The sequence below is a fragment of the Cotesia glomerata genome, linkage group LG3 (assembly GCF_020080835.1).
Source record: "Cotesia glomerata isolate CgM1 linkage group LG3, MPM_Cglom_v2.3, whole genome shotgun sequence".
Taxonomy (NCBI): Eukaryota; Metazoa; Arthropoda; class Insecta; order Hymenoptera; family Braconidae; genus Cotesia; species Cotesia glomerata.
In genome coordinates this window covers 6,717,786-6,745,015 of record NC_058160.1, presented here as the reverse complement: position 1 = coordinate 6,745,015, position 27,230 = coordinate 6,717,786, and the positions used below count along the sequence as shown (strand labels likewise).

Below are 27,230 nucleotides of genomic sequence, written 5' to 3'. Positions count from 1 at the left end.
AAATTTCTATGTAGCGAGATAGAAGTTTTTTTGACAAGTAGATAAATTTTATTGGGTATTTCAAGTAATAAATTAATTTTATTGGTTAGTAGATCATGTAAGTAAGCCTTAACTACATTTTCTTAAATATGAAAAAGCGCTTGCGTGGCTTTGCAACCATGACATGTGTACATATACGCTCTCTATCAAAGTCCTCGAACTCGAATTTCAAAAGTAAAGCCAGTTTCAGTTTTTTGTTGTTTAGTTGTTTGTGAAACTTTAAACGCCGATATTATTTTTAATATATTAATGTATAGGATTTTACAAAAACACTATTTATGAGTACCGACTTATTTATGTAACCAATAATATAACAGATATAAATATATCAACGGTATTTACGTTTTAACTTTTATTCATTATTTTAAATAAACAAGTTTGAGGTTATAAATTAAATTTTTAAAATTTAAGAACAACAATTATGATTATTCAATTGTAGATGAATGACCAGGATCCAACAACGGTAATTAAAATGCTCAATGATTTGAAATCGACTACTGAAAGTTATCGTCGTAATAGTGGAGTACCTCTTCGTCTTTCTGGAGCCGGGTTTACTACCCCATTAACAACAAGTACTTTAGATACTGGTGACAGATTGAGAGTACCGCCAAGTTTTCCATCAACCAGTGGAAATACCGGCTTACCTTCGTCTGAAGATAATACTTCTTCTGTAACAGTATCATCTCATGATGATGAACAAACTCCACCAAAACGTAAACGAACACATGACATGAGTGATTCATTTAGTAATAGCATTGCTGAGTCGGCACCCGCAAGTCCATGGGAGTGGAGACGTCTTCGAGCAGAGGTAAAATTTAATTTCTTTTGTTATGAGTTTTATTGAAAATTTTCAACATTTATAATAACATATTATTGAGTAATTAAATAATTAAATTTAACCGATGGTTTTTTGTAGGTGGTTTCTCTTCGGACACGACTTTCGCATCAAGAAGGTACAGTTCAACAGCTCCATAAATTAAGAAATCAACTGGAGGAAGTTTTTCAAAAAGAAAAAAATGTGCTTGAAATGCAGGCTGAATTAGATAAGCAAACAATTAAACAATTAGAATGGCGGGTTGAATCTATTCGAAAGACTGCTCAAGAGGCTCGTGAAGCACATAATAATATTGAAAGTGAAATGTTTCAGGTAATTATTCACATTAATTTTTTGGCTCATGTTTATTAAAAGTTATATTAGAAGTAATTTTTTTTTTTCTTATAAAATAGATGAAAAGGGAATTGGAACAAAAGATTAGTAATTTAATTCATGAGAATTCTAAATTGTCAGAACGTGCCAAACATTCCAATGAAAATGAAATTGAAAATAATTTAGAATCATCATCATCATCAGTATCATCACCTAAAAATCAAGCTGAAACAGACACGCAGGAAAAATTGGAAATGACTGAAAAAAGAATAGCTGAATTGGAAGAAAAATTACGGGATAATTTGGTATTACAAAAAGAATATGAATTACAAAAGATTGAACTTCAAAATTGTAAAATGAACATAGAGAAATTAGAATCTGAACGATCATTGTGGGAAGAAGGAAAAACACTTCTAACCCGGGCAGCAAGAGCGAATGAATTAGAAAAAGAATTGCAAGCATCTAGAGAAATTATCAATGGAATGCGGGAATCTGTAAAAGGTAAATTACTTCTTGAAGAACAAATGTCTAATATGATGCAACGATTAGAACATACTGAAAAAGTTGAGCACCAAGCAGCAACTTTAGAAGTTAGATGCAATGAATTGATGGGAAAATTGAAAGAATATGAATCAATTGGAATTGGAGCTGATCCATTATCATTGAAAAAAGAAATTAATCGATTACAGCAAGCTGAAGCGATTTTAACATCTGAAGAAGGTCAGTTGCGTTCCAGAATAGAGTCAGTTCAACGAGAAAATCAAAACTTGCAAAGAAAGTATGAGGACGTTAAAAAATTGGCGAACGAATCAAGCGTGTCGATAGATAGATTAAACAAACTTGTCAGTAGATTACAGAAAAAAATGTTGTTAGTTACACGTGAGAGAGACAGTTATAAACAACAGTTGGATTTATACGAAAAAGAAATGACAGTTGATGTCAATAGCACTGTTAATGAGCGCATTCCGGCATTAGAACGTGCCCTTGAAGGCTACAGGTAATTAAAACTTCAAAATATTTTTGATTATTATATAAACCATTCTTAAATAAGATTTTATCAATTTCAGAGATTTAGTTTCAAAGTTAGAAGCTGACTTAGACTCTGTCGATTCTACAGCAACAAGAAAAGAGTGTCAAAGATTACGAGAAGAAGTTGATAAGCTCAAGGGTGAATTAGAGCACCGAGTACTTAAAGGGGATTTTAATTGTAATGCACGGATATTACATTTTAAAATGAATCCAGCAGCTGTAGCAAGTCAACAAGCTGAAGAAAAAATGGCAGCAATTTTGCGAGAGGTTGAGGAACTACGAGCCAGAGTTCAGTTGGGAAATACTGATGCACCTATCGGTGTTTCTTCAGTTCATGCACAAGGTTAATAATGGTATTTTTCGTAAAGTATTAATTGATTTGAAAAATTTTTATTAATTTTATTTTTTTTCTTAAATTTCTATAGAAATAGCTGAACTCAAACAGAGCCATGAAATTAAAATAGCTCGGTTGAAGGATGTATTCAAAGCATCATCGCACGAATATCGACAAGCGTGCTATCAATTATTTGGGTGGCGAGTAGATCGAACAAAGGAAGGACGATACAAGTTATCAAGTCAATATGCTGAATCACCGGATGATTTTTTATATTTTCAAGTAGGCGAAGGTGTTGATTTACTGGAAACGCAATTTTCAGCAACTCTTGAACACTTTATTGAACGTCATTTAAAAAAACAACACAGTGTTCCGATGTTTCTTAATGCCGTACAAGCTGAACTTTTTTCTCAACAAACCGCAACCAACATGATAACATAACTTGAAAAGATTGTATAAAAGTATGATGATTATGTTTAGTTTGCTTATTATTTTTTTGTATTTTTCATTCAATCTTGATATAAAAAACTATTTTTTCTCAATGTAATAATTCAAATAAATTAAAAAAAAAAAAAATTCAAGTCTTTATTAATATGATAAATTAAAAATATTTAAATTTATTTACGACATTTGTATAAAAAAGCTTAAGCCAAATTTGACTACTTAGATACTAGATTAATAAATTAAAAAAAAATTTTTTAAGTACGATTAAATAAAATTGTGTACAAAAATGCTTTACATTTGATTTAAGTTGGAAAATCCTAGCAAGCTGTTAATAAGTATAATAATAAAATATACATGACTAAATTATTTGTAGTAAGTACTCGATACTTAAAGTAATAAATCAATTAACTATTGAATGTGATGTAGATATTGATGGATTTTACTAAGTGTTTAAAACAATTAATATCATTGAAAAAAAAAAAAAAAAAAATTAAAGATATGAATAGATCACCAAAATACTATTAGGTATATCTTACTGTTTTTGTAAATTACAAAAGTCTTCGAATAAAAAGTATCAAAATGCTTTATATGAGTATCTTGACGTCTTTGGTTAATTTATTATGGCAGTAAGCAAACTTCTACCAGAGTAAAGATGTTAATGATGGAGATTCTTGATTCATCGGAGGAGACCCGCTGTAAATAAATCAATTATTTATCATCAATATAACAATTAAATATATAGAAAAAATTTAGCTAATAATTTATTTTACCTCCAAGTAATAAGAGGCGCTAACTTTTCAGTTAAACGTTGATAATTTCTTTCTAATTCACGTTGATAATCACGTTGATCAGGACCAATGAGATTTTTGTTTTTACGTAATGCGTCTAAACATTTTTTTGTAAAATCTTTAAAACAAAGCCGTAACTTATGTTGAAATCTTGAAGGATGTACGTTCGATTCTCTTATATTTGAGAGAAATACATTAGCAACTTCTGCTGGTCCTTGATTAACAGTTGTACCAATACAACCTTGAAGTACCATTTGTAATATTTTTGGATCCGGTGGATCTTGATTTGTAGCAGTAGCCAGCTAATAAAAAAATGTTTTTTTAGTTAATCAATAATTTACTTTTATTACTGTAAATATTAAAAAAATTAATTTATATACTTCAACTGTTTTTTTCTGAATATCTTCAATTGCTACTTCAATAGGACTAAGTACAATTTGCTTTCGAGCCACAACTCGTATACGTGTTTTGAGGTATGGAAAATACGTGGCAACTGTCAAAATTGTTTTTCTTTTGCATTGTTCCTTGAGTTCACCATGAGCTTTTCCACTTGTAGTAAAAGGTGTTGCGTAAATAAATCGTTCTATGAAAATAAAATAAAATAAATTTAACCCAAATTTGAAAAATGCTATATTGATTAAATTGAATAAAAAAAAAAAAAAATATTTACTTATATTAAAGTTTCTATGAAAAATTGTTGGTCTGTGTCGCAACTCATATGCTTCAAAATATGGCTCTACATAAGTAATTTGAACATATGCTTTATCAGGATCCAATTTACTAACATCTACTGGATTAGAATCTTTTATTATGACAACATTGTCGACACTAAATCGTTCGATGTAAAAATTTTCAAGTCTTGAAAATATTTCAGGAAGCTTCGTAAGAGTCGGTTCTTTATAAACAAATTCTTCACCATCAAGATCGCCGAATTTGCTGCCGTAAAAACCAACTCTAAAGTAAGTTCCAAATACCCGTTTACCTGACAGTTGATCAATTCGCGCGTAAGCTTCATGGAGTTTGCTATAAAAAATATACGTGTTATAAAAGTGAAAGCATACTATATTTAAATATAAATAAATTATATTTACCCATGAATATTGGCCAGTTTTTTATAATCATATGCAGTTTCTGCAATCGGAAGCAGTACACGATAAACATGAGGGATAGCTTCATACATTCCAGCAGCGAAAAAAGAACTAGCGGCATGCTCCAGTAACCCAGCAAGTCCACTTTCTGAGAAATCAGGCCCAAGACATAATCCTTCTTCTCTACGTGCTAGAACATCATCTCCAACTGCACTCTCCTCTAGTACATTAGTAGAAACAGAACTTAAAGCAACTGCCCCTATAGGCCGACCGCCACTGCCTGGTTCTAGCAGATGAAGATATTCGGCAACAAGTGCAGCACTATGAACCAAACACATTGCCGCTTCTGTATGATTTTTACGTTCCATGTGTTGTTGCGCCATATTTGCTAACCAAGTTAGACGTAAATCTGGTGAACTTTGGTAGCCTTTAGCAATACGATACATTAAATCCAATAACATTTCTGGATCTTCTTGAAACTCTTTCATTTTAACGGTATCTGAGAGTATCATATGTAAATTGAATAATAAATCTTTAACCTGCTCAGGAAAACTGGTATTCGCTAATTCAGTATCTCTTTCAGCGTAAACTAAAACAGTTTTCAAAGCTCGGCGTAGCGCACCTTCACTAGGTCCACGTCCACGGCCAACAAGAGTCGACAACGACGTTGTCATTTGCATTTTAACTCTAGCAAAATTATTTCCAACTTCAAAATTTTGTCTCATAAGAAGATACAAACTAGCAGCTGCATGACTCCGAATTGCACTCAATGGTGAACTACACCGAGTTAGTAACGTTAAGCAAAGATTACCACATCTTTCGCTTCCGTCGTCAAAAAATGCACTGTGATATTTAACAACAAGTGCACGTTGAGTATTGAACATATGTTGCAGTACAGAGGTACTTTGGTTTCTTTGTAAAGCTCTCAAAAGTACCTTTAATACACCATTAATTGCACCACCAGCACAATCAGCTTGAACAATAACTTCCAAAGTATCAAGTACAATGAGAGAGGCCTCAGCTGCTAAAGCACCTTCGATATGAGCATCTTGCTCGACAACTCGTTCTTCAGCTGGCTCATTGGTTCTATACGCCATTTGATCTTTTCTCCATCTGAGTTTATCACCAATAATTCGTTCCTTACGTCGTAACATCATTTCACTTCTTGCACTACCCTGACCAAGTATCACGTCCTCTAATCTCGAACGAATATCACCTGACGCAGCAACTTGTTGTGGTACTCTTTTCATAGCTTTTTTACCTTTGTATTCAAATGCAGCAATACAAATATTAAGTACATGTAGTAGACATAAAACTCGTCTTGAATTTAACTCAGAACACCACTGAGTGAGAACACTGCGCTCCAATCCTTTTAAAACCCACAAAAAACACATAAGTAAATGTCGTGTTGTTTCTGAGCTCAAAGATACTCGACAGTAAAGACTAGAAACATCCGCTGAATTACCACCGGCAATAGCAAGCGCTACTGACTGTGTAATTGAATTTGAGCCATTAGGATATAAACTTTTATTTTTTGAATCCCATTGATAAAGTTGTGGTAATGAATCCATAATAATATTTAACAATGGAAGATATAAAACAGCTACACGAGCTTTTGCTGATGGATCTGAATATCTTGGATCTTTATCATGACAAGTCATTAGATATCTTACAGAACCTATAGCTTTACTTTGTAACACTGGATTTGGTATTTCAAGAGTTGTTGATAAATCTAATAATACTAAACCTACAAGAAAATGCTGCTGACGAAATTCTTGACTCAATTCTGCAAATCTAGCACAATTACCAGGTACCAGTGTAGAAATAAGACTTCCAGTGCTGCTACTAACAGAAGGACTTGGAGATGCTGGTGCTGATCCAGAAGTATAACCAGTACCAAATGGAAGGTTTAATGCAACATAATGTTCGTGAGAGCATACTGTTCTGATAAAATCCATTTTAAGTGAAAACAGTGTAGTTGAATCGGGAACGTGAATTGTTGCATCAGATAATAAACAACATGCTGTTCGGACTAATGAGAGCACGAATCCACGATCCATAATCGATAGCAAGTCTGATAAAAAATTTGCCAAACTAAATATTAAATTGTATGCTGTTTTAAGATCTTTAATATATCTATTTATCACTTCATTTGTCAAAACATCAACTAAAGTAGAAATATCATCACAATATTGCGGTGAAAATCTTATTTTTCGTGGAGCATCTAAATTACCAGTTTCATATAAATGTGTTACCATTGATCTGACCATGAGTTCAAAAAAAAACCATGAATGAATTATCGCCAATTCACGAGCTTGTCCAGTTGAAACAACCCAATGTAAAGCTAATTCTTCGTGAAGTAATCTCCTGATTAATGGACAATTTATTAATGGTGATTCTTGACGCATTGATGCGGTACGATCTAAACCACGAGCATGAATTTCCATTTCTAAATCTTCAACTGATAAATCTGGATTACTCCGTGAACGAGCAAGTCTCGGTGATGATGTCATCCGTGGTAGAGAGCATTGATATGCAGCATACGTCGCTAAAAGAGTGTGCCTACCGTGAACATCAACCTGGCCGTCTGGTAAATTTGTTATATTTTTTGCTAGAAGGCCTATCGCTTCAAATAATGCCGCGGCAATATTTATTGGACATGACGGTAATGTTGGAGGTAGCACTAAATATGATATTAATTGATCGAGTAACTGAGGAAGAGAACGTACTAAAGCTGAGTTTGATGTTCGAGATAATTCTAGTAACGATGATCTCAATTCTATTTCCATTCCAGTTTCTCCGATTCTTGGAGGTACTTGTCCCGTTTCTAAATAACCACAGAGAGATAAAAATCTGGAAAAATTTTTAAATCATTATTAGAATTTACAAACAATAATGAATTTTCTTGAAAAGTCTTGAAAAGAATTCATAATAAACATTAGCATAGAATACCTATCAATATATTTATCTTGAAGATGTACGCTTGAAACTGGTTCAATAATAATATTAAACACTCCACGATGAGCATCAACCCATCTAGTTCCAGGTAATAGCACATCAGGTGCTATGTAAGAATAATTAGATGGTGGGGGATCGAGCATAGCAGGTAATGTAAATTCACCAAATTGAAGATGTCCATCTCGTAACAGAGGTAACCACTGAATAGAATTTAATTCATTTGTTCAATATCATAAAAAATTCTTTAATTAATTTGATTAAATCTTAAAAAGTGTACTTACCGTATAAGCAATTGGTGTTTCGACATTTGGCTGCTCAACTTTTTTCTGACAGCTAATATGATAGAAGGTAAATAATAAATGATGACGAGCGCCTAAATCAGCAGGAAGACGTATTTTAATTTCATCATAAAAGTTTGGATTTTTATTATGATAAGAAACGGAAGTAAAACATTCGTGAGTCATTTCAGGACAAGATGATCTACCAAATATTGCTGTTAATGCATCAGCTTCTTGTTCACCGCCCATTAATTGGACTCTAACAGTTATATTACGCGCTGATCCAGTTCTTGAACTAAAATTAACTTCTTTCGGATAAATATAAAGAAAATTACGATAAGTTAACTCAGGTATAACGACGTCACTAGAAAACTCAAGAACTTCTTTAATTGGTCTATTTTTTTCATCTGGATAGGGTATAAGTCTTCTTAAATCTGGATCTAAACAACGTGGTAATTCATCAGGCTTTGGGCTTAAATCCAATTTAAGAATACCCGGTATGCATTTTAATCGTTTCAAATTAGATCCAGGTCTACGTAATTCAACCAATAATTTATAGAGATCTTCGTCTCTCAATCGTTCACTTTCCTGTTTAAAAAAACTAGAGACAGTCAATGTTATTGGTCGAAAACTATCCAAACAATTAGCAAAATCATCTGGCGACCAGCTACGTCGTTTGTCAGAACTTTTACGTTCCAAAGAGCCTCGTCGCACAGGCTGTTCGACTTTTTTACGCCACTGCTCCAAGCTTCCAGATTTTCTATCTAATGACCCAGCACTACCATTGCTTTCAGAATCCAAACCACCACCATTGCCACCACCTATTACGGCTGACAAATGGATAGCAGTCCAGGCAAAGGGCATTCTATAACGTCCCAAACGTTCACAAGCGATAGCAGCGGCTACTTTAACCTTATCTCTATTTTTGTCATCACGTAAATAAGGTTCAGCACATTCCGAGATATCACCCTGTAGTACTTTTTCCAATCTAACTACTATAAATAAATCAGGGCTTGGTTTACTGATGCTAAAGACACAGCTTCTTGCCAGAGTACTTGCATCGCTATAAGCAATATGGCTACCGAGCATTCGTTTTAAGTGTTCTGGATTCATATCAACGTAAAAATTTTCAGAAAGTTTTCGTTTTTCTTTGGCATCATAGAGTGCGAAACTCGCAAATATTGGCTCCACTTCTAATTCTAATTTCAATTGAAGACATTTAACGAGTATTTTATGAGAAAATAATTCACCAGGTTCTAATGCTGGACTACTTTCTTGCCACTCATCATCTTGAGACGTTGGCGGAGTGTAAAGTGGGAATATCGCATCCTGTCGATCTTCTGATCGTTTTTGCTCATTTATTTGATCAATCGTTTCTGGTGAAACTCGATCAAGTAAACCAGGTAAAAGAGGGTCATGCTGCGAATGACGTAAATCTAAACTAGCCCACGAACCTCGTGGTGTATCCAATGAACTTGATATATCGTCTTCATCATTTGGAGAATTATAAAGAATATCTTCTTGATCAACCTGTTTCAAGTTAAATGAAAAAAAAATATATATAATAAAATATTTATTAAAATTTTTCAATATGCATAGATAGACTTGTTACATTTTAAAGTAATTATTAACAAAATTTTATACTGACTTCAAAATCTTGTCGAGGAGTATCTAGAAGAAGCCTTTCTCGAGCAATTGGAGAAGCTTTCCTGCGATATTTTCGATGAATAACTATCCAGTCAGACACAAAAGTTTCAATACATCTCCGAACATAAGGACTAACTGTATCGCTGTTAAAAAAAAAAAGTAATAAAATTTTATGATAAATAAATATTTAAAAAATTTTTAGAGTTAAAAATAAATTTAATTTCTTACAGAGATTCAAATGGAATCACAGGACTTTCTGTACGAATTTTACGCTTGACAACTCTTAGCTCAACATCATCGGGTGGAAAATCTAATATTGACCGTAATGGATCACGTTCAATGATCAACAGATGTTGGTTTAGAAAATCTTCATAGTCTACTGGTTCATATACTTCGCAGAGTGAAATCTATTGAGAATTTAAAATAAATATTATTATATATTAATTTAAATTTGTTAAGATACGTAGAAATATACGAGTATGAGAATATTATGACGTTTTAATTTGACGTACAGATGATGAAAATCCACTTGCATTACTCTCGCTCTTGGAAAGTTCTCTTGAATATGACGAAGAATTTGATATATGCCGACGAACATCAGCAGCAAGTTGCTTGCTTAATTTATAAGCAAATGTTCGATGGACAGAAGACATTATCACTGACACGAGGTTTATTTTTTACATGAATATTGTTTTCTGTAAATAAAAAAAATGTATCTATAAAAATAAACAAGACTTTAAAGTAGAATATCTATAAACAATTAGCGACAACAGTGTTTTAAATTTTGCGGCTCAATTTTATGATTTATTACCTAAACAAACTTACGTTATAATATTTTATGTAAAAAAATTATAGTAATGCACTTTTTCAATCACTATTAACAAATTTAAATACTATAAAATATTTTGATTTTTATGTATTTTTGTAAGTACTCTTTTATTTAATGTAACTATATCATTATTATGTACAAAATAATATCAAGATAATTAAAGCCATTTTTGAGAGAGGTTATAACATATACTAAATAGAAATGAACGCTGTCTTTTTACTGCAGGTGGGAAATCACACATACAAAAGTTCATCTGCACATATATGTGAAACTGAAAGAAGGTATTGTAGGCATGCATTTAAACACATACAAACGTGTTTTATTAAATTGATTATTCTAACATTTATTTTACATTAAGAAAAAAATGATAATTTATTAATTAAAAAAAAATATTGCTATAAGTGAATCTATAGAATATTTTAATAAAAGTTTTAGTTCGCAATAAAATTAATTGTCCATAATTTTAAGAGTTTTATTAGATATATTTATGTAAAAATTAAAAGTTAGTCAAAATAAAAATAAAAAAAAATACTAAATAACAACAATTGCATTTTCATTATAGATTTTTATTATAAATTTTTTAATTTTTTTTATAAATCATTTAATTGCGTTTTTTTAATTTATCAACTTTAGTTTGTACTTTTTGACTTGTTTTCACATTACTGCTTTCTATGTCAGTCACGGTACAATTAGTATAAAATACATAGTAATAAAGTACCCATGAGTAAATAACACCAATTGCACAGTAAATTGAAGTTAAAGCCAGTGGTAGAAATGGTAATTGTTGTCCAAAAATTATTTTATGAATAACAGTTTCATAAATTGTTATAAAAGGTAAAATTATCACATATATCCACTCGTGAATTTTTAATAGTGATGAATTAAAAAGTTCTTGGAAGCATAAAATTTCAGCGAGTGAATAAATAAAATGCATTAAAATTTTTAATAAAGTTAAATCATATGGAAAGAGAAGAGGTTGAATAGCTGTATGTCCTGCTGAACTCAGGATCATGAATATTCTACCATCATTTTTATTGAGAGTAGCTAAAAGGCTAAAAATAAGTGAATAAAAAAATTAACGTTGCTATTTAAGCTATTAAATAATGTATACTTGTTTGCACATTTTAATTACTTACCTTAATGGAATGATTGCGGTTAAAATTGCCTTTTCATGGACATGCCATCCAAATATAAATGAACTTAATGCACATAAAATAATACATCTTACAAAATCTTCTCGATGTAGATGTTTTTGTTTCTTCTTTAATATTAAAAAAATAACAGGCTAAAATAAAAAATTAAAGTATTTAGTTAATTTGTAAAAATATCATAACCATTTCAATAACTAATTAAATAAATACCAGTATTGATAAAAGTGTAGCAACGAATGTAACAAGAGGCGTAGGAGTTGGTAAAATGGCTAAGGTATCTTCTTGTACTAGACCACCAGTCATTGATGCAGTTTTTGTAGTTGCTATCCAACCAAATCGTTTTGAAATTACGGACAATATTTTATCTGCACCAATATACAACGCCCAGGCATTTGCAGCCCAGTAAGCATGTACTAAACCTCGTTTAAACGGGAAAAGTCTTGAAAACACCTTGAAAAATGTAAATTATAAAAAGTTGAACTTTGTTAATTGAAGATAATCATAAATGTTTAAAATACTCACTTGTGGCAATTGAGATAAAAACGGCCCAAAAGAAACAAATGTGATTGTTAACACGATCACTCCAAGTTGAGTTAATCGTGTAAAAAATTTATTATCTCTAAAACAATAACATTTAAGTAACCAAACAATAAACGCTGGGGCTACATATAAATAAATATGTTTGAGATTTAACAGAATTGCAAACCACGCTGCTCCTTGTAAAATACTAATCTAAAAAAATTTATAAATAAATAAAACTTATCCTACAAATATTTCTTTACAAGATAACGATTAAAATGCCAAATGTATATTTTTTTAAACACCGTAGTATCAAAAAGTAAGCTCCCTGATTAGAAAAAGAGATTTTTTCCCCTCCGGGCGTAAAGCGGCAACTTCAGCCCCGCTGCGCTAAACAAAGTTGCCGCTTTCCGCCTTCGTCGGGAATCATTGCATGTGATCTGAGACCTTTCTTACTTTACTTCCCTAGGGGTGTAATATACTATTGAAAATATTCGAAATGGCTCAAAGCGATTAAAAAAGATTCAACTTGACAAATTTATAGATATACATTTTGCATGGGTTGAATCGTTTTAAATCTTTTTTTTTAATAAGGGCTGAGTATCATTTAGGTACTTACACTTTCGTTTTTGCAAACTTTTGCTATTGACAATAAAAGTATTCCCAATAAAAATCCATTGTATTGAAAATGTATATGATCAACCATCAGTAAACCGATATTACACAATGATAAACAACCAAATGCCATAAAATTATTTTGGGAGTTACAAAATACTTTTCCAATTCTGTAATGAAATCATTTAGCATGCAATAAATTCAATTTATTAAGGCTATTCTCTTAAATGCTAAATATATTTACTCTCGAACTCCATATAGAAACATCAAATCTGCAATGATGACCGTTGTTCTTTGGAAAAATATCGTTTCAGGTGAGTCATAATTCAGATTGTCAATTTTGAGCATTTCGGGATCAACAAATTTGGCAATTTGACTGAATAAAAATTCCAGCCATGCAAAAAAAGGAGGGTAATCCAAGGTCCATTCTGACTTAGCAGTTATGTACCATTCTTTTATCGGCAGACTGTATGTTATTGCAAGCCAATTACGGTGAACTTCAAAATCTGTTGAATGACTGAAAAAATCAATAAAATAATAATAAATATTTCAAATCAGATAAGTAATTAAACTTTTTTACTTACTATGTTGGAATTAATAAAAATTTTACTGTAGAAACAAGAATAAATATTATATAAAGTGCCCGATTACTGAGTAATTCATTATGTGGTTTTAACTGGTCACTCTTTGAACTTGTATCAGTTGAAAGTTTGTTTGAATGTTTAGTCATTTTAATAAATATTCTTAGTAAAAATATGCTCCAATATTTATGTACATAATATTCATATTTTTTAGGTTATTACATGTGGCTGTTTTTTCATGTTTTTGTTGATGTCAAATATATACAAGTCGGCAATGAAGATATTCATTAGCATTTTACTGCGTCTAAAAAAAAATTGTTTATATATTATTGACGTTTTAAAAATAATATCACTTATAAATACAATCAGTCAGTTCATGGGTGTTGTTTATGTACTAAATATAGGTACTTATGTCTTACAGCCATAACTGAATAAAGATTTTAAAATGATATTAATAATAGCAGTTATTTAATAATTTTGTGATTTTAGAAACACTCCATAATTGAAAACAATAATCATAAATTATGCTCACGATTAAAAAAAAATTTTTTTTATGCATGTATAAGTTTTTTCTATGATTATTTAAGATATGTGCTTATAAAAATTATAAAATGTCTATTGGATAAATTACAGTAAACATCTAATAATTCTTTCACGTAAATAAATAAAATATTGATAAAGAATAAATTAAAAAATGAATTTTTTTTTTCTAATAATCAGTAATCAATTGATGTCAACAAACTATTGAACACCTGTTATTTTCAATATGATAAAAAAATCAAAATATAAAAAATGAACTAAATCTGAAGATTTAACATTTAAATATGATATAATATTTTATAAAATAAAGTTAATTTTTTTTTACCTTTTATGTTAATACTGATTTATTTTTGTTATTTATATTTTTACAGTTGTTGCCATCAATTCTGGTTATCTCTTGCTCAAACAGCTAGCTTTCAAATTTTTATCTGAAGATATAGCCATATTGTTGATTTGCGAATCTGTAATAAAAGTTTTCTCGTAAAGATAGTTTAAAAACACTGTTAGAAATAAGTGAAAATTTTGATTGGTTGCTATATCATCACCCAACGCCTCTAGTAACATAAATAGTAAGCAGAGGATTGACTATTGAACGAGGTCACGAATTTTGCTTTGTGTTGAGCATCGTCATTCAATCAGCTGATTATTGTTTTTATTGGAGTGAAAAAAGAACCTAGTGCTTTGTTATTAATATCTTATTTAACAATAGCAATAAATTGATTATTTAATATCAATAGTTACACCAAAAATAAAAACAAACAAATTATTTCATTTGTTCGACAATTAATATCATGTATTTACGATAATCAATAGAACAAAGGAAAGTATACATAAATAACTACTGACTACTTACTTATATTCTGACATTTTAAAATCACTACGCGCGGTGACATCATCACCACATCTCTCTTTTTTTCACTGCAACACAGCAGTACATACAGTGTACTAAGTACTCCATTAAATTGTGTCTGTCAGTTGAACACAGTATGACGCAGTAGAAGGTCGTAATAATTGTTTTCTATAAATCCAATGAGATTTCGGATAGTGATTATCTATTTCTGCACAATGGAAATATAAATATTTTTGTTAAGTAAGTTTTTGACAATGTACAGTAGATATTATTGTTATTTTTAATATAAAAATAGTCTCTATTAGATCAGGTCTATGTTCATGTTATTAAAAATGACGTTTGAACTTGAAGTTTCTTTGTTATGACAAGCGCTTGTTTGTCTATTTTTAATTATTACATTGCGACGTTTATTCAAGTATGTTTTTACAATGATAATAATTATTATTATTTTCTTCATGGCAATGTTTATAAAATGATGTTATTTTTATTGATCAAAATAATTTTTTTTTTTTTTTTTTTTTTTTTTTCATTTTAAAATACGTAACAGCTGTAGTAATTTGTTGACATTAAAATAGGCTCCTACTTTATCATGTAGTATTTATGTGATGTTATTAGATTTCAGATGTACAATGTATAGTTAAATATTTATGTTTCAGTCGATGAATTTTGTGTTGATACACAGTTAGCTATTCATTCGAAATTGATTTTTAATCACTCATTTTCTCAATGTCAAGGAACATTTTGTTGACTATATTGTACCTGTTGTGTTCCCGATGACTTTTACGTAATTACAACATATCTATCATAAAAATAGTATATTTTTGGAAAAATTTATTTCATTTTATATAAATATTATCAACTGTTTGTTCTATTTTTTTTAAATAATCAAAAATTATTTATTATTGAATAAATTAATAAACAAGTGTATTGTTATTAAACTTTACTGATGAAATTGTTTAATTTTTTGTAAATATTTTCTCGACACGTCAATGTCAAATCAGATAAAGATATAATGTAGAATCATGCGTAGGAATTAGAAACAAACTGACATTTGAACACTTTTATTTATTAACATCTCGTATAAGTTCTAAAGCTGGTTTTTCTATTACTTTATTAATTACGACTTATTTATTTCTGTTCTGTTACATAAAAAAAAATATTTATCATCGGTAGAGTCAAGAAAAATATATTCCATGCCCTCGATTGTTGCTAATTTAGTCTGTACGTTTGCCACGATTAAATAATTATGAAATCACATTATTTATCTGTAATATTACTCAGTAAACTAGCCTTTCACTTCACATGATTTTTTTTAACTTATTTTTTTTTTATGAAGAAATATAAAATAAATTATTAGTATATTTAATAAATATATTACATTTATAAATATTTATTATTATCATTTATTTGTTTCAGATAGGCAATTAATTAATGAAAGCAAGATGTCTGCAGACTCACCAAGAAGAGGACTTCATCGGGGTATCCAAGTAGTTTCACCTCAGCCGATTAGTGATCGATCAATAATTGATAGTGTTGCTGGAATCATCAATGACATTGTTCCACAAGTACGTTATTATATCATAACATCTCTTTTTTTTATCTTGATTCTATTTAAAATATAATACTTTAAACACATTTTCCTAAATCTTGTATTAACGATAAACAAATAGTATTTATTTTAATTAAATGAAATATATTAATGTAAAAATTTGATTATTGCAGGCGTATACTGGTTCACCTAACTCAGACAACAAAGAATCAATAACATGGGCTCGCTTTGAGTATGCAGATGTCAATGATCCATCTTTCTTTCCTGATTATGTCGAAGGATCTAGTACACCACCATTACTGTTGGTTTTGGGGTACACAACTGGTGTACAGGTATATAAAATATAAATATATTATTTAAAAATATGTCCAAATATTTCTAATTATATATTTTTTACTTATAACTAAAGGTTTGGCTAATAGCAGCATCTGGCGAAGCAACTGAAGTTCTATCGTGGAGACAGAGTGTTGTTCGTATTCTAAGAATTTTACCTGACCCGAAAATAGTTGAAGATCATGCTGACCTGTATGAAAAAAAACGACCAATAATAGCTATATGTGATTCTGCTGGGCCTGGACCTCAATTTTGCAGTGTTAATTTTATTTCCTTGAGAACTGGAGAACAGTTAAAAAGCATCAAATTCAAAAATTCTGTTTGTGATGTCTTAGCAAATAAAAGATCAATAGTAGTTACATTTTCAGAGAAGATAGCTGTTTTTGATGCTCGAACATTTGAAGATATTTTAACTGTAACAACTTGTTACCCGTGCCCTGGTCTAAATCCTAATCCCGTTGCTCTTGGAACAAGATGGTTTGCTTACAGGTAAAAAATGGATTTTATATCTTATTATACATGACTTACATTTTTTTATTAAATAAATTTTTAACATCAATAATATTATTTTTAGTGAGAAGAAGTTAATACCCGCCCGACGTAGTAGCGGTGGAAGTGAAGGTGAAGGTGTACAAAGTTATACAGCAACAGTTTTGTACGCAGCTAAATCATTGGGTAAAGGATTACGTGGACTTGGTGAGACAGTAGCCTCGAGTTTAACTGGAAATTCAGTGACTCCTATGATAATCAATAACAGTGGTAGCGATATCACACAACCTGGCGTCGTTACAATACTAGATTTACATGCAATAAAAGAAGAAAAAGAGCTTGATGATCCGGCTATTGAAACAGTGGTTGCTCATTTCACTGCTCATAGTGACGCTATTGTTGCTATGACATTCGATTTAACTGGAGCTATTTTGATGACTGCTGATAGACGAGGACATGATTTTCATGTATTTAGAATACAACCTCATCCTGGTGGACCAACATTAGCTGCCGTGCATCATCTTTATGTTTTACATCGTGGTGATACTACAGCTAAAGTACAAGTAAGTAAACATAATTGTAAAATTAATTGATTGTACTATACAATGACAATTTTAGTAAAGATAATTTAATTGCATAAATATTTTATTAATGAATTGAAATGTGTTAAATTTTTAGGATATGGTTTTCTCAAGTGACACAAGATGGGCAGCAGTATCGACGGTTCGCGGAACAACTCATGTATTTCCAGTGGCTCCTTATGGTGGACCTGTGGGTATGAGAACTCATTCTACACCTCATGTTGTGAACAGGCTCTCCAGGTTCCATAAAAGTGCCGGTCTTACTGATGATGGTACAAGGTCTCATTCTCCCGTTTCTCATACTGAATTGCAACCTTCTGTCTACCCGTATTCTAATCCAAGACTCCCGCCGTATCCACATCCAACGATTCTTCATCCATTAGCGCAGATTCGTCAACCTTCTACGTTAAATCACACTAATAATCAATCTCAACCAAGGTAAATTAACACTCTTATTATACTTTTTAATATTTATTCTTTTTCTAAAGACTTGTTTATAATACTTTATAGATATTTTCCGACGTAAGTCATTAAAATTTTCAGTTTATTGGCTATCCAGTCTAATACAACAATTTTTTTTTCTCTAATTTTTCGTAATATTGTTAGCCTGTATTTCCTTCCAGGTATAAACAATTTTTATTCTCAATTCATATCTAAATTTGTCATTAAAGATAAATTTTACTGGAAAGAAATACAGGTTAACAATATTACGAAAAATTAGAGAAAAAAAAATTGTTGTATTAGACTGGATAGTCAATAAACTGAAAATTTTAATGACTTACGTCGGAAAATATTTATAAACTCTTATTATACTTACACGTATTAAGTAAATTAATTAATTGAAAAATGTATTTAAAAAAAAAAAATATTTATTTAGTAGACCTCAGCAACGACAACGGTTACATTCTGACGATAATGGAACACTACCTTTAAAAATTTGTGCTTGTTTTGCACCATCAAGAGCATGGATTTATACACAAAGAGAGTCAACAAATAAAGTTTCTAAACGGGCTATTGACTCATTATTCATAATGGCATGTCATGGAAATATGATTCAGTATGATTTAGAACCAAAACCAGCTACAGGTTATTACAATTACTGTAAAATAATTTATTTAAACATAAATATATAATTAAATATTTAAAATTTAACGATAATTTTATTTTAGGTGTACCGAAAGAAAAAGTATGTGATGACACTACAATTGAATTAGAAGTCGAAGCAAAAGGACAGTGGCCATTGCTGAGAATGCCAAATTCTTTTGAAATACTTCCTCCGCTTTCTTCAATGAGTCCATTGTTTTGTTATTCTGGATCACCAAGGAGCGTTCAGAGTTTGGATAGTGCAGAAGATCGTTGGTTGAGTCAAGTGGAAATTGTAACTCATGCAGGACCACATCGTAGATTATGGATGGGTCCACAGTTTGTGTTTAAAACATACAACACATCTAGTGGGTAAGTGAATACATTCGAATTACTTTATTTTAAAATGATTAAATTCATTGTGTGGTAATTTAAGAACTTATTATTAATAAAAAATTTTTCTAGGATTAATGTGGCAGAATCCGAAGCCGTAGAAATCGGAATAATTGGAGGATCTCGGCCAGCACGATCAAATCCTGTTAATATGCCTCATGCTGCATCTCGACCTTTAGTGCCTGTTGTTATTGATGGCTCAGGAAGTGAGTTTTCAATAAAATTAATCAATAATCATTAATTAATTAAATATATTAATAATTTAAGTTGTAACTAATCTTTTAGGCAGTTATGAACAGTCACCGAGATTGACTGAAACCTTTGAGAATTCAGTAGAAAATGATGGTGTTGGCATAGGCAATGGAGAAAATCAACTTCGTGAGGATCTTGCAGAGGCGATGCTTGAGACATCAGCAGCTGCTCATCGTGCACCAGGTATGATTATTATCAGTTATCACTTGTTTGTTGAATTTTCGTACTTGATTGAAATTAAAAAAAAATATTTGCATTATCCTGACAATAACCTCAGTATTAATAACATTATGCAGGTAACATAAATTTTGCAATGTGGTTAACTATTAATATAAAATCAGTCATTACTACATTTTTTTTCTTTTTCAAAGTCATGAAGAATCTGCATGTTGATAATTACCAAGCAATGTTGATTAATTTCATTTTAACAAAAATTTAAATATGCAAACTATTAAAATGTTTACTGATTACATTACATACAAATTTCTAAGAGTCCTTTGAAATATTTTCATTGTTCAATTCACGATTAAAGATAAATAATAGTAATGACTTTAATTTCTAACTTATTTAAAATAAAATAAAAATTGGAAATTAATAAAAATAATTAATTAATGAAAATTTTATGATTATACGATTATCATTTCATTAAAATTTGGTTCTTATGTTTATTAATATAATAATTGCAAAATAATAAAGTTCTTTAATGCAAACTTACTATTAATTAAAATATCTAAAACTTATAACTTGATTAACAGATTATTGATATTATAAAGATTTATCTGAATTTTTTCGTTGATAAAATAATTAATTTAATTATGAATGATTAATTCTCTTAATATCAGTGAATATTAAAATTATAGTTTGAATAATATATTTTAAAAGTATCGTATGATATTGTTGTAAAAAATCGAACCAAATTTAATAATGAATATCTTCGAGCAATCTGATTAATTTTCATTAATTCAATGTTTTTTTTTCCTTTACTTTTCTTAATTAATTTTTTTTGCAGTATCCTATTTTTAAACGTATATTTAAAAGTTTTATTTATAAGAATTAGTTTAATGCGGAGTGATAGTTTTGTAAACTGATTATGGTTTATTGTCAATTTATTAAGAATTTTGAATTTTTATAACATTAGCGATCAATAATAATTAAAGTACGAGTTTTCGGTATTAATAATATGCTGAGGAAGCTTAAAGCTTCTTGCATACAACGAAAAATTAAATATTACGCAAAACACAAAGTTTGAAAACGGGCAGAACTGGCCAGAGGCAGGTATCTTCATTAAAATTGTTTCCTATTATCATAATGTTTCGATACTTTCATCACTAACTTGATAGATTTGTTTTATTGTAAATATTTTTATTTTATGAGAATTATTAAACCAAGATAATAGAATATAATAAGTTTCACTTTATCACAACAATGTGTCTGTAATCACAATCACTTGTTTTTTTGTATGGTAAATTTTTTAATTAATTTATACATGTATTTTTTTATTTTTATTTTTGTATTAAGTTGTTTTAATATTTAATCTTGGTTTAGCAATACTTAAGAAAAAAGAAATTGATTTTTTACCATGAATTAAATTACCGTTCATTTATTTTATTTTATCCTATTGTGCTGTTCCCATATAATTTAACATTGCTCTAAGTTCATTGAGTGAAATTAATTTTTGGTTAATAAATAGGTTTATCCCATTAGAAATACAAAGAAAATATTATTGTTACAATATTCATGTTTATTTTTTATAAGTTTATTTAAAAATTGATGAATACAAATGCACGTTTTTTAGTTAAAAATTTTTTCTTATTGTCCTAAAAGTTTTTAAATTAAATGCTAGATTATTCATTTTTTTAGGAAATTCATTGACAATATTAAGAAATTTTTATTTCTTATTTTTTTTTTTTTTTTTTTTCAGAATGTACTTTTGTATCATATTTTTTTCGCTAAAATTTTCATTTATTATAACAATTTGAAACTCAATAAAATGTGCTAAGAGTAATAACAGTAAATAAAACAACATTTCAAGCGTTGTTAAATTGATTTTTAGTCTTATAAAATTATCTAATAATTATGAGGTTGCTTATAGAATATACGATTTGTTGCATACTTATTTCACAAAATATATAAAATTAGTTTATTTAATTGAATCCCTTCATTACTGACAACACTTGAATAAATAACATTTCATCTTGAAAAATTTCTCAAAAATTCAGTACTTTATCTTATTTTTTGAATGATAAAAAAACAATTAAAAATAAAATAAATAGAATAATTTGATTTGATTTAAAAAGAACGGAGGGCGTATTTCGTTATTGATACCTGCCAACGGCTTTTTCTGTTATTAGGGAGGCGATTGGTAGTTGAGAGGGTGGGACAACCGGTTACTAAAGTCGTCAACCCTCTGGGCACCGTAATAACTATCTTGGCCGACGAGGAAGACGCGAGTTCGAGAGAGGAGTTTGATGATGAAGAAGATTGTGTTCCAGATGCTCCTAAGAGCTTATGCGCTGAGGAGGGACCCGCTTCTCTCGGAGATTTTCAATCTGAGGGCAGTTCACTTCGTAATATTACAGAAATATGCGCTGAAATGCGTGCGGCTAGTGAACCAGCTATCGATGGTGTACCAGACGAAAATATCCGGGATGTCCAAGAACAAAAAACACTTTGTGTTGAGGCTGCCACTATGAATGCTGCTGATAATGCTATAGATTTCGAGCGTGAAGGAGCATTTCGTGATATACCGACCAGTTTGAGTCTCTGTGCTGAACAAGGTGAGATTCCAAATAGTCCTATGACTCAAGCTCGAGAAAGCTCTTGGTCTAGTCGTTTAAATAAATGTGAAGAATCTCAAATTCAACATAATTTTGCTGCGGCTAAATACATTGTTAATTATGATGAACAAAATGTTGTTTTAGCTGAAAATAAATTATCATATGATAAATTAGAAAGTAAATCTGTTAAAAATAAAAATGATTCATTTAATATTGAAGAATCTGAACATACTCCTAAAAAATCTAGTAAAAATACTGCCACTAATTTACCGGTCAATAAACGCACGTCAACTGTAAATAAAGAACGACCTAAATATTTAATTCGTGAACATGAAGACAGTATTCTTATTGAAGATACTAGTGTTCCTATTAAAACTAAAATAACTGAACCAGTAGAAAAAAATATTTCACCTGATAGCAAAATAACAACAGATGTTAAGAAAAAACAGAATGATGATGAGTTTAAAATAGAGCGTAATCAAAAAGACAGTGTTAAAAATGTAGTTGTTGTTGCCGATGAACCTGAAGTTATGGTAGTAGAGAGTAAATCAATTGAAACCATTGATTCGTTTGTTGAATTAAGAGCACCTGATATTTTTAATGAACGAATTAATACTGTCGAGGCTTGTAGAGAAATATTAGAACCGATGGAAGCTACAGTTGCTACTGCAATTGCATGTGATATTGCATCGTTACCATCTGATTTACCACCACCACTTGATGATTTTCATTGCATTGATTATCATATCGTCGAAGCTAATGTTTTTCGTATGAAAGATGCAATGTATCTCAATCAATATGAAGATGATATTGAGCATATTCATAATAGTGAAGATATTTTGAAAATTGATGATGATAAAATGGATTGCGATCGAAGTAAAACTACGATTGATGAAATAGAATCATCACCGTTGCGACAAAGAAAAAGTAGCAAAAGTACTATTTCAGACGATGATCTTGAACATATTAATACTTCAGAGCTAACTGAATTATACGAAAAAGCAAAAACGTTAATCGTTGAACAAAGCGACGACGTTAACTTGCCAGATATTTATCCACTGTCGACTGGTAAAATTGGGACGTCGTCAGATGATGAACTTGAACATGTCGCACACTCAGAATTCACCGAACTCAATAAATCACCGTCACCAGTAATACCATTAGAATTATCACCACCGCTGTGTTTAAAATCGCCTGTAAATAAATCAAGAAAAAAATCGGCAACAAATGATGAAATAAGTAAAGCCTCGATAAAATCTAGAACTTCAAGAAAACGTAAAGATGTCGTTGTGATTGATAGTGAAATAACGGAAGCCGATGTTACTGTTATTGTGAAACCACACGATCATGCAGAAAATTGGGACAAGAGTAAAAGTCCTGAAAAAGATTTAGCTGAAGAAATTGATCGATGTGTAGAACCTGCTGATCGATCAATAGAACCAACAGCGTCTCAGAGCTTACCGAAGAAGACACGAGTTAGAACGAGTAAGAGTTCAAATTCAACTGTACAAAAAACATCAGCATCAAAACTTATTGAGATTATTGATATAGATGCTATGCAAAAAGCTGAGATGGAAGTAGCAAGTGGTATTACAATACCTGAATGTAAAATTTTGGAACCATGTCCAGAAATACCAATTGCTAGAATGAAAAAGTCACGGCGTAACAAAGAAATTGAAGTGGATAATGAAAGTTGTAAAGTAATTAAATCTGATTCATTAAATGAATCTCGACCAACTGAAGGAATTGATTGGTGTCCAACAGATCAGAAAAAAGAATCAGATATTAGTACAACTAAAAGTAGTACAGTAGAATGTTCAATTGATGAGCCAAAAACGTCAAAGGATCAAACAGTTAGTGAAAATAAACCAATCAAAAAACGTGGTAAAAAATCAATTTCAGGTTCTGAACGCGTTTCTAGTACAAATTGTCAATTTAGCCTTAATAGTGGAACTTGTGAACCTTATAAATGTAATTCTACTGAAGATCCTTCTATTTTGATCTCAACAAGCTCATCAATGGAAGTAACGCCGTGTATAAAAGATACAGAAAAATGTATCGAAGAAACTGTAGATGTAGCTATACCAGAAGATGTACAAATTACCGTTGAATTAAAAACTAACGATGAAAATTTACCTAGTAACAGTAGTGGAGATTTGCTGGAACAGCAGCAACATCAACAAAAACAAAATGATTCAAATGATGAAATTGCACCAGAACGATCAAGTTCATCAGATGATCTCAATGCTAACGTAGTTCCAATGGATACTGAAGAAGACAGTGGGGTAAAAGAAGTAGTTGATAAACCAAATTCAACTACTGCTTCTCCATCTTGGTCAACTGTAGGCAAGAAAAATAACAGATCTAAGAAAAAGAAACGCAGATGAGTAAAGGATTGCGTAGACATGCCTAAAGCAAGCCTTGCTCTCTATATACTACTTATGCAAGTTGCTGGGGTGGATTAATAATTAATACATAATTAAATTAATTCTATAATAATATTAATAATAATTAAAAAATAACAATAATAACCTTATTAATTAATTGATTTAGAGTGTAGTTATTACAATTGTAATAGATAAATGATAGATAATAATAATTTATGATTGTTAGTAGATAGTTAATCAACGAAGTAGTTTTTGTTTGGATAAATAAAAATTTGTTTAATCAAGTATTTTCAAAATATTGTATTGTAGATTGAAAAAACAAAATTAACTGCGAATCCGTCAGCATTATAAAATAATGTCGCATTTCTTAAAATTTTTACGTAGTTTCGATCTCAAAAATTATATGACTATAAAGAAATTTTTTTTTCTAGTTAATTTTTTTTTAATAGTTCAATAATTTTAGTATTAAAATAATATATTAATTTTGCGATCTTGCAAAAAGTATTATATATAGAGTGTTATTAAATATATCTATATTTTTTTTCTTTCTGATTTAATACAGAAGTAAAAGTATTTTCCTTCGTAGCGAAGAGTATGTATTTCTAAAAGAAAAAACAAAAAAAACAAAAATTGTTAAATTGATCATGGATACTTTATTGATAATAAATTATATTAATGAGTGATTTTAATTGATTTTAAACTGTTCATAAAAAAAATATATTTAGCTTTGTTGTATTATGAGTAAAATAAAATACAATATTAATAGATTATATTGTGTGTCAAAAGTAAAGCCTTTGATATATTTTGTTAATTGAAATTTTCAATTTTTTTAACAAAAGTTATTGGTAGCATTTTTAGTCGGTATTCATTTTGGCATTATACCTTGATTAATGAAGAAATTCTCATTATTTAAAGTAAATATAATATTTAACGCTTTAAAAATAAATCTTTGTTTTATGTAATTTAAAAATTTATCACCTTTAAAATTTTTATTTGTTGCTAACTCTCGATAATGTTTTCTTTTATCAAATTTTTAATATCATAAATATAAATGTGATTTTAATCTACTCATTCAATTTTGCTTTTGAATTATTTCATTCGACTCAATTTTAAAATTTACAAATAAATGTAGGTAATAGTAAGTAATTTCCTAGCTAGAAAAAAGCGCTTATATAAATCATCACCAGTTTTAAATAAATCTGTTTGTGCAGTTCCACCCTGTTCTATTTTTTAGGAACTTTTTTTTTTCTTAGAAAATTCTATTAGTTGATAATTAGCTTTAACAAATAACAAAATATAATTTTAATGTACCGTAAAAAATATAAATAAACACTCCCGTCCGCTACATAACCAGTATAATTACAATTTATTCTTGTATTCAACTATGCTTTGTAATTTATTTTTTAAACGTTAGAAAAAATACACACATATATCCTTTCGAAAATATACTTTTTACGGTGCTAATTCTAAAAAACCTAAAAAAAAAAAATCTGTAATTATTACGTGTGAAAAAAGAAATATTATAATTTTATCTTTATTTTATTAAATAAGATTTTTATTTTTAAACGTGACATCAATTTTTTTTATTTAAAATTTATATTCGTAAAATTCCTTTCCTTTGACCATAATAACAACCGTAACTACAACTTGTGATACAAGCGAAATAATTATTACGGTAAGTAAACGAAAACAGAAGTGATTATAAGAAACAAAAAAAAGATATTTGTGTAATAATTCTAATTCGATACTCTTAATATTATGGGAGTTTAATTGTCAAGAATTATTTGTAAATAATTTTTATTAATATACTGATATAGATATTTATCTATATTTTCTTGCTAAACAAATTTCTATATTTTTTTAATTGTAATGGAAATATTGAAAGTTGGTTAATTTTTTTTTTTTTTTTAACTATATTTCAGAAAAATTTAACAGTAACATAAATATTGAGAATTAAAAAAAATTTTTTATTTTCCTTTTATTCAAGTTTTATTTATTTCTTAAATAAAGTATGATTATTTTAATTTTTTGATTTGATCTATCGAATACAATATTAATATTAGTGATTTATACATACTTATTAATTTAAGAACTATTATATTCATTATATGTAATGAAAATACTTGATTATTCAGAAAATTGTGAAATATTCTTCAAATTTTACATGAAATTAATTTTAAAAGATTTTTGAAACCTGAGTACTTATTGAGAACAAGAATCAAGGCACAATCCTTCAACTATAAATTTAAATAAATTTTTTTTCTACACAACATCTTCAACATATTATATACTATTCTATTAACTTATGAATAAATGTGTTTTAGGTTCATAAAACTAATTAAATAAATACGTATAATTTCTTAAATTATTACTTGTATTAATTATAATGGAGAAATAAATATTAATTCTGAATTAATTTATTTTTTATTTATTTACTTATTTAAAATTCATACTCTGTACACTTTTCTTCTCATTTGAAAATCTAATTTATTTAATCAACAATAATTAGATTTAAAAAGCAGGAAAATTATCGTTTTATAAATAAGTCC

General features: G+C 29.4%; 4 protein-coding genes across 8 annotated transcripts; 2 read left to right on the top strand and 2 right to left on the bottom strand.

Annotated features, from left to right (window-relative positions):
* Positions 1-157: 157 nt before the first annotated feature.
* Positions 158-3,463, top strand: LOC123261815 (mitotic spindle assembly checkpoint protein MAD1). Its single transcript, XM_044723641.1, has 6 exons — positions 158-373; positions 479-847; positions 956-1,186; positions 1,267-2,183; positions 2,254-2,558; positions 2,641-3,463. The coding sequence occupies exons 2-6, from the start codon at positions 479-481 to the stop codon at positions 2,988-2,990; spliced, it is 2,172 nt and encodes a 723-aa protein (XP_044579576.1). The 5' UTR covers positions 158-373; the 3' UTR covers positions 2,991-3,463.
* An 86-nt stretch (positions 3,464-3,549) lies between these two features.
* On the bottom strand, positions 3,550-10,624 carry LOC123261813 (dedicator of cytokinesis protein 7). Its single transcript, XM_044723635.1, has 11 exons — positions 10,578-10,624; positions 10,265-10,447; positions 9,981-10,159; positions 9,754-9,895; positions 8,109-9,635; positions 7,822-8,027; positions 4,873-7,722; positions 4,452-4,804; positions 4,162-4,364; positions 3,764-4,083; positions 3,550-3,686 (listed from the first exon to the last, which is right to left on the bottom strand). The coding sequence occupies exons 2-11, from the start codon at positions 10,403-10,405 to the stop codon at positions 3,632-3,634; spliced, it is 5,976 nt and encodes a 1,991-aa protein (XP_044579570.1). The 5' UTR covers positions 10,406-10,447; positions 10,578-10,624; the 3' UTR covers positions 3,550-3,631.
* Positions 10,625-11,172: 548 nt separating this feature from the next.
* Positions 11,173-14,674, bottom strand: LOC123261816 (probable dolichyl pyrophosphate Glc1Man9GlcNAc2 alpha-1,3-glucosyltransferase). Of its 2 annotated transcripts, XM_044723642.1 has the most exons (9): positions 14,533-14,674; positions 14,313-14,448; positions 13,451-13,751; positions 13,111-13,383; positions 12,871-13,036; positions 12,255-12,464; positions 11,943-12,182; positions 11,718-11,866; positions 11,173-11,633 (listed from the first exon to the last, which is right to left on the bottom strand). In XM_044723642.1, exons 3-9 carry the CDS (start codon positions 13,594-13,596, stop codon positions 11,183-11,185), a joined length of 1,635 nt encoding a protein of 544 aa, XP_044579577.1. In that variant the 5' UTR covers positions 13,597-13,751; positions 14,313-14,448; positions 14,533-14,674; the 3' UTR covers positions 11,173-11,182. The 2 variants fall into 2 exon arrangements, with proteins under 2 accessions (XP_044579577.1, XP_044579578.1); XM_044723643.1 differs by lacking the exons at positions 14,313-14,448; positions 14,533-14,674 and having other exon boundaries at positions 13,111-13,372; positions 13,451-13,528.
* Positions 14,675-14,776: 102 nt separating this feature from the next.
* LOC123261814 lies at positions 14,777-26,140 on the top strand. 4 transcript variants are annotated; one of them, XM_044723639.1, is made up of 11 exons: positions 14,777-15,077; positions 16,254-16,402; positions 16,560-16,718; positions 16,796-17,208; positions 17,294-17,771; positions 17,887-18,227; positions 18,670-18,875; positions 18,959-19,244; positions 19,338-19,471; positions 19,551-19,700; positions 21,869-26,140. In XM_044723639.1, exons 2-11 carry the CDS (start codon positions 16,280-16,282, stop codon positions 24,679-24,681), a joined length of 5,103 nt encoding a protein of 1,700 aa, XP_044579574.1. In that variant the 5' UTR covers positions 14,777-15,077; positions 16,254-16,279; the 3' UTR covers positions 24,682-26,140. The 4 variants fall into 4 exon arrangements, with proteins under 4 accessions (XP_044579574.1, XP_044579575.1, XP_044579572.1 ...); XM_044723640.1 differs by having other exon boundaries at positions 18,667-18,875; positions 22,010-26,140; XM_044723637.1 differs by having other exon boundaries at positions 18,667-18,875.
* Positions 26,141-27,230: the final 1,090 nt, after the last annotated feature.